At 45.1% G+C, this 8168-nt stretch overlaps 1 protein-coding gene across 1 annotated transcript in view; it reads left to right on the forward strand.

Moving 5' to 3' along the window:
- The window catches only part of MTA1 (metastasis associated 1), an 86040-nt gene extending 79257 nt beyond the window's left edge, over positions 1 to 6783 (forward strand). The window contains exons 20-21 of the mRNA XM_035900764.1: positions 771 to 922; positions 5107 to 6783. Of these exons, the coding sequence (XP_035756657.1) occupies positions 771 to 922; positions 5107 to 5245 (291 nt within the window). The 3' untranslated portion in view covers positions 5246 to 6783. The remainder of the gene's footprint in view (positions 1 to 770; positions 923 to 5106) is intronic.
- Positions 6784 to 8168: the final 1385 nt, after the last annotated feature.

Below are 8168 nucleotides of genomic sequence, written 5' to 3' on the forward strand. Positions count from 1 at the left end.
GAGGGGCAGCAGAACTGGACTTCAAATGATCATGGACAGCTGCATTTGAGAAGCTTAATCCTTTGCTCCCTTGCATCTGCACCTCTCTTAATAACAGCTCATGTTTTTCCAGTTGAGTGGAAAGGGGCTACTGTGGGTCTGGAAAATTATACCTGTGTTGATTCGCAAAGCAAATGTATTGCATATGGGAAATCTGTGGTGTTAAATGCTAAAAGGATTTTCTGATGAAAGCTGCTAAGCTTTGTAGTTCTAGATTTGTTTTCAACAACATATTTAATATATCATTAAATATTAACCTTCCTAGAACAAAAAGGATCTGGGTAAGTTTGGTACCCCAGAATAACTGTAAATTCTGATTTTTATATTTGATTTGCTGTGTAGCTAGATTTCCTTCCCTGAAATCAATATAGTTGCTCTAGATTTATGGCAGTAGCTGAAATCTTAAGTCTTATGCTCAGTCTTTCAAACTTGATGTCATCTTTCAGACACAAGCAACAGATTATTGGTAATGCCTTCCATTTATTATCTGTCCTGTCGCTGGAGTATTGCTGTCCTATTGTATATTGAAAATGCCTGACTTCTAAGAACTGCTTGTGGACAATTGCTTTTATGTGAATTCTGTGTTTAGTCGTGGGCAAAAGGGGATATATTTACCAGAAATGCTGAACAACTGATATGAAACCTTTAATTCATTTCCCTTTGAGTGCTTATCACATGGTACCGCAGATTTGTTGCAGTCCATAATTGTATTTTTTTATGTATCACGTTAGGGACCAAGCCGAAACTTGCTGCTCAATGGGAAATCATACCCAACAAAAGTCCGATTAATTCGTGGTGGATCCATGCCTCCAGTGAAAAGGAGGAGGATGAACTGGATTGATGCACCAGATGATGTTTTTTACATGGCCACTGAAGAAACCAGGTAGGAAACTTGGTCTTTTCAGAGGATTTTAGGTGAGGTCTTTTGGTTTGTGTTCCTTGTGGGTGCTGCAGCTGATTTTGTCATTAAACAAGGAACTCTTCAGCAGATCTGTTGCTACAAACTGAATGCAGACACTGCTGCTGGTGCTCAGGTGGATAAAAGCTGTGATATACCTAATTGTGTCTGATGTGCCTAATCATGCACTTGCATTGCAGAGAAAGCAGATTGTTCTTCCAGAGCAGTTCCTGTAAGAGACAGGCAATAAGGGGAGGAAGACTGAGGTGGGGAGTTCACCTGGTTTGGACCCATGACCGCCTTTGGCGGTCCTACCGCATTGCCTCGGTAACAGGATAGGGGCCTTCTGGTGCACGGGCGATGCTGAGGAACAGCTGCGTATACACAGAGGTCTGCATGCCCTCTTGCATGCTGGAGTCTCTTGTATTACCTCTCAGAATGTATCCTTGTGTGTCTGAGTACTGAAACATGCAAGTGGCACAGAGTGTTTCCGGGGGCTGAGTTGCCTCATTTCTTTGGTGGTTTGTATTTGCCACCAGTAGTGGTGAGATTTAGCCCTGCAGTGTCCATCTTCCTCCTTTGGTAGTACTGCTTCTGCTGGTCTTTCTTGTTAGTCTGCCCATCGGATAAAAATAGTAAAAGAAACTTTCCTTGCATGAGTTTCACTTGAAACTCTGTTTACAGGCTGCTGACAGAGCGATAGAGGCTATGTGGCCTGATCTCTAAAGCAAAGCTTCTATGTGTGCATGTTCCCAGTACTGTGTTGTTCCTAGGGAGGGAGGATTGCTCCCAGGTGTGGTCAGAAAGGTAGAGACATCTGCTTGTGTGGTTTCCTCCCAAGAACTTGATGCCTTTCACCTCGATAACCTCGAAGAAGGTCAGAGCAAAGCCACAGTCCTGCTTCTCAGCCCTCTCTGCCAACAGAAGTACTCTCTGGCTTTTGTTCATGTCTGAAGCCTGGAGTTATCAACACTTTCAGTATCGGTGCCCCAACAGGCAGAGAAGCACTCACCTTCTCCTTCAATACCTAGCAGAGATAGACAGGCAAATTACTGAATGTCTGAGCCCTTACAAGTGACCAAGGCAGCCAGGAGTTTAGAGTACTTTGTCCCTTCTGGTCCGACTGAACTTGGTGCTACTCTGAGTATTCATTTGTTCAGCAAGAAGTGCATAGTCAGAGTCCTGACATCCCCAACCTCCTCCTCAGTGTGCAAAGCATTTCAAATGTCAAGTGACTGTTCTGTGGGCCTAGTATCAAAGATGGGCTTCATAGACAAACTGAGACTGGTAATGTTCAAGTTACGAACTGATCTATTGGATCATCAAGATTTCAGTGCAGGAACCCCCCAACCCAGAACTCAGAAGAAACTAAAAAAATTAATTGATTTCCTTGTTAGAATTGTTCCTATGGACACCTTTAATGCAACTGTGCTTTTCAGACCAGCTTACATCTTTACCTTGTCTTTCCCTTCTCCTTTTCTCTTTTCTGTTCCTGTGAGATGCTGTGAAAGTAACCAGCAAGCCCTTACATAATTGAAACTAAAGTGAGGGAAGTATTTAGTTTTCAAGGGAAGTGTTAAAGAGGTATGGGGATCCTGTTACAGGCCTTCAGCTCTGGGAAATTCATGTGCCGTTGCAGATGTGAGGTATACAGTCTCTAATTCAGTCCTTAGGTGCTCAAGGTTTATTTCATAATCCTGCATCTACAAAACACTTGGCATCTTTATCATCCAGCCCACAAGAAATACTGTAGGTCTGTGGTAGTAATGTCTCCATACTACTACAAGGTCCTGCCCTTTGATCTGTACAGAACAGTGAGAGTATTCATCAAGTGCGGTGTTGGTCATGAGAGCAACTTACTGTAAGGGCACAGAATCGTCCGCTCATACAGAACCACTGATCAAGGCAGAAAAGATCAGCCCCACAGCAACCAGCGCTGCTCACCAGGCAGAAATCGTAGTGCAGTGATAGACATCAGCTCAGTAAGATCTTATCTCTTCCATTAAAAAAAAAAAAAAAGAACAGGCTTCTTTGTCTGACAGCCTTGCTGCTTAGCTGACTGATGAGTGCTGAAAAGAGATGTTTGGCAGCCTGCTGAAAGGCAGGGAAGCCTGAGCGATGTAGCATTGTAAGCGGCACGGGTTTTCTGTCGGGCATTTCACCTCTAACTTTTCCCTGAACCATCTGCTGCATTCCAGTGTCAAGAATGTAAGACTTGTTTGTGAGCTCTGAAACAATTTGAGCTTTGTGTTGGCTCCATAGCAATCAATCTAGCAGCAGTATCTGCATATCATCCTCCATCTGAGAGTCAGGCTGTGTTTTCAGTCACAGAAAGTAGGTTTTCCTAAAGTTTTACACCCCTCCTCCTCCCCCTTTTGTGTGGCACTGTTGAGAACGGTGCTAGAAAACTGGATAGCTTTGAGGGAGCAGTTTGAAAAGTTGGTCGATTGAAAGGAATAAGTTTTTGAATTCAAGCCTCACAGTAAGGAACTCGGCATTTATAATTTATGCAAGTGGAGGCAGCGAGTGACCTGATCAGAATCTAGAACTGCTACAAGACGTGTTTCTGATGGCAGCGTGTCTAATTGAGCACATGCAGATACTGTAAGAAGCTCCGCTGGCTAAAAGTAGATCAACTTCAGCTAAGTGAGTCTTGGAAAAATCATCACATCAAGATTTTTTTTTTTTTTTCCCCCTCCCCACCACCACTTTTCCATCCTGCTCTCTCCCCAACCTGTGGCCTTTCAACTTTAGAAGGCACTGGAGAAGTGGGGACACCGAGCAAACATAAGACACACCTTGTGTGCGTGTGAGCTCTGTGTAGCAGGCTTGTTCTGCTCAGTGGGCAAAAAAAGCAAGTGAAGAAATGACCCAATCTCACCAGAGCTGATGCAAAATCTTCACCAGCCATGTGGCTGGCCTTCCTCTAGTGCAGTATTGTGTCTCTCACAGTAAGTTAAAAGATCATGAAGGTAGGAGCCTGCAAGGGTAGGCAGTGCTGCTTTATCAGCCCCTCCTTGTTGGCCCAGTTCCTGAACTGAAGGCTGTGTATAATGGGTACTGGTAGACTACTGTTGTGAATATTTATCACTTTCTATTCTAATCACTACATGCCTTTGACCACCACAACATCCTCTGGAAATGAATTCCTCATTTTAATTACATAGCACATTTTTCAGTGTTGTTTTTCTTTTTCCTTTCTCATTTTTTTTGTTGTTTTTGATACTGCCTTTAGTTCTAAGCCTGGTGTTGACAAAATGAAACGAGTAATCATTCTGTATTGTCTCTTTCTACCTTATTTTGCTAATTTTTAAAAGTTGATTGTGTCCTCTCTCCATTCTCTCTCTCTTGTACTTTCTCTCCATATGGAAGACAGCTTCCTGCATCTGATAAGACTTGTTGCTAGTCTTGTAACATATGGGGAAACTCTTAACAAATGCAAGGTGTGAATATTACCCATTTCTAGGTTGGGTACATGCAGTATGGGAGAAATAAGAGGGGGAGACACCCTGTTAGTGTTCCCAGTGGAGGGGGAAAGATTGGTTCACTGGTTAGTGGCAGTCGTGGAGCTCCCCTGCAGCAGCTCAGCCTTGAGGCATAGCTCCATGGGAGACCAAATGTTGCTGGCTTGTGCTGTGACGGGTTTCTTTTGAAGAGGCAGCTGTGTGCACCTGCTTGGGGCTGGGGGATGTCAGAGACCTCTGTGAGAGATGGATTAACAGGCGTGGAAGTGACCAGCATTGCCAGAAGAGGTTTGATTGTAACTTGGCTTTGTGAATTCCCACAAAACTGCCTGCAGCATGTCCAACCAATGCGTCTGCATGCATCAAAATAAATTAGTGGTATGGAAACTGGCTGTCGTAACTATGTCACTTGTTATATTTACAGCAGTAGACCCCGGTCCCGTGAGGCTGGACCAGAATGCCTTCTGCTCTGCAGGGGAAGGATTCTGGAACAGAGAATGCAATTTCCTCCTCATTGGTGGGTTTATAAATCAGAAACAAAAGTTCCCTGGGGAAGACACTGCTGAAATAAACAGCATCAGCCCATCCCATTAGTGAGCAGCCTCTATGTGTGCAGGCCTGGTTTCACTTGGAGAAATCAAGAAACCTACAGTGCCTTAGCTTCCGGTCTCTGTAAGCGGTTCCTTTCTTCCTTACTGTCTGCAGGAAAATCCGCAAGCTGCTTTCCTCCTCTGAAGCCAAGCGAGCCGCCAGACGCCCTTACAAGCCTATTATCCTCCGGCCCATCCAGGCAGTGCAGCTACGCCAGCCCATGAATGATGAACCCATAATCATTGAGGATTAACACACGCTGAGCAGCTCTCCGGATGACGGTGGATCTGCCTGAAAGAATCTCTCCTCCAATATATACTTGAGTTTCTATGGCTACAGCATTGAACTAACTGTTGAAGAGAGGGAACTTCTGAGGAACTGTTTTGCATCTTTTAAACCCTTAAAAGGAACTCAGCCCCGCTCTGAGCCTCTGACCACAGACTGCTCTCTCTCGCGCGCGCTCTCTCCTTCTCTTTCCTTTCTCTTTTTTCCCCCTTTTTTTTTTTTTTTTTAAATTTTATTTTTGGTAGCCTCTTTTCCCCTTTGCTTCTACCCCTTTTGTAGACAGGGGGAGGGAAAGTAAGTTTAACTTATTAAGAGAATGTGGTCTAGTACTTTTTAGCTTTGTTTCCTCTTCTGATGTACGAAGAGCTAGAACCCTTCATTTTGTGACTGAGCTCTTGTTGCAAAGCCGTTTTTACAAGGCTGTGTTGTAAGATTTTTCTTTTTCTTTTTTTTTTTTTTTTTAATTTTGTGGACGGTGCCATTTTTTATTTCATTTATATTATTTCTTTTGTAGATAATTTCCAACCTTTAACTGATATTTGGAAATAGGAGCTGGAGGCCAGCGCCAGGTTCAGCCAGTTTTCTTTGGTCCTGTCCCTTATGTTTTTTGGATCATTTTGCACGGCCAGTTGTGCTCAGGCACAAGACAGAAACAACTCAGGCTGAGAAAGGAGTGAGCTAAGAACTGAAGAACCTTGCAGAACATTACACTAACATTGTGTGCAGTGGAGGGCCAGGCTACCAGAGTTAGGTGTCCTTACTCTAGTCAATCCCTGGGAGATCTGGCCTGTGGCATTTTTCCCAGTAACCAGCAGTTTGTGTGCTGCCTTCTCTCTGACATCTGGAATCCTACGTGCTGTTGTACCACCAAGACGCAGCAGTAGGCCCAGCAGTCCAGCAAGTGTAATGAATTGCTTTGCTCTGGCTCCAAGAGTCAAGTACACCAATGCCCAGGGACATTTTGCTTAGAACTCTGAACCTGTTTGTGCATCAGTGTTTTTGGACACATCTCTCCCAGGATGAGACCTGGTTTCTCTCTAATTGCGTTACTGTATGTTTCCCATTTTGAAGGGAATTTAAATTACAGCTGGGTTTTCATTTGAACACATTGTGTCTGAAATTAAGTGTTTTTTTCCCCCCTTGACATTTCTTGTGTTTGAGGTTTCTTGCATCTCTTGAACTTCTTATGTATTTGCAAGTCTGTATAATTTCTTTTTCATATGTCTTCTCATTGCAGTGCATTTGCTGAATGCCCTGCTCTGTTTTGAAAGGATGTAAACTATCATTTGCAACTTGTGCTGATCTGTACATGTACCTGCCTCAAGCAGACACAGCATGTAATAACCCCCAAGTCATTCCATATGTGTCAGCGGTGAGATGAGCCAAAGTTGTATTTGGGTTATCACAAGTCCAACCGTGATTCTGTGCAACTCTGCTAACCCACCAGGTTAGACGGAAAGGAATCCCCACAAAATGAAAACAATTCAGTTAACTTTACTTAATAAACCTGGAAAGTGAGCTTTTGTGAAACATCTGCTTTTTGTCTCTTCTGAAATAGCTGCCAAGACCCTTGCTCAGGGTGCCATCTGTCTGGCACGCGTGCCTCTGCGCTCCTTCCCTCGCCTCCCAGAGCTGGGTTCTGCTCTCCGGTGCTTGCGTAACCGCAGCGCGTCCCTGTGCTGCCAGTGCCCTTCTCTTGGAACAGGCTGGGAGCCGTTCATAGCTTGATTGTCCTCATAGGCAGTTTAAATATCCCTAACACTTCAGCCTGTGGCTCCCTCCCTCCTCATTTTAAATGCAGCAGCAGATGCAACGCCGGAGCTCTGAATGAGCCTTTTGTCCGTGGTGGCTCATGCGTCTTGCTGATCCGGGGCGTGACTCTGGCATGTGGCAGAGTGAAGTCCCTGGGGGTCAGCAGCCGAGCCCACTGACATTTGAGTACTTCTTCATTTCTATGTTCGCCCCTTACTGGGATAAGCAAAATGGGCTCACGGTTTGGTTTCATGCGCTGCTCGGCAGCGGTAAGATTTACTCTCTGGCTGTGAGTAGCTGTGCAACTTAGCAGATGTTGTAAGTTTATCCAATACCGGCAGTGATGTTTTCCTAGCCATAAGTTAAAAGCAGGAGGGGACAGCCATTCCTGAAGGATAGGCCACGTATGAAGGTCACCGAGCTTACTAACTAGGTAGGAAGCCTCCAGGCTGCGTGCAACAGTGCAGGCCTGCACCAAAGACCCCTGGCAGTTTTCCTTTGCCTCCATCAATCTGTAGGATTAACCCTATGTACCTAAGAATATTGCCGACTGCCGGAAGGTTTTGTAACACTTGATTTTTTTTCTCTGTGAGGGAATGGTCTCATAGGGATTCCTTCCTGTTGCAAAACAAAATCTGAAGAGATGGCTTTGAAAAAATCAGTGTCCGAACTGGCTTCAGCCCCCCTGCAGTGGGATTCAGAGCCGATGCCTCAGCTGCAGCAGCAGGCTGTATTCTGCTGTGGTGTTGGGGGAGCTCTGAAATCCTGGCGTGCCGGGGGAGATGCGCTTCGGTTATCAGCGGGCGAGCTGTCGATGAGACTTGAGAGAAGCTGTTCAGGCTGCACGAAGAGCTCAGTAACCACTTGGGGGTGCCAGCCCTGCAGTTTCCAACAACTTAAAAGCTTTCTTGGAGCAGCTCCAGAGATTACTCTGGGAATGAATCCAGGCAAGTAGAGAGAATATCCTGTACTGCCCTGACTTTGAGGGATCCCTTGTGTGTCCTTTAATATGGATGCTGTTTTTCGGTGTGCAGTGGCAGACTTCACTCCCTTGCGTTTCGGTGGCTTACATTTGTACCAGCTCGGGAGGAGGGTTTGGGAGATACCTTTAGCAACCAAAGGGAAAGACTGACTCTCAG

This window comes from Egretta garzetta, unplaced genomic scaffold (assembly GCF_000687185.1).
Source record: "Egretta garzetta isolate BGI_Z169 unplaced genomic scaffold, ASM68718v1 scaffold598, whole genome shotgun sequence".
NCBI lineage: Eukaryota > Metazoa > Chordata > Aves > Pelecaniformes > Ardeidae > Egretta > Egretta garzetta.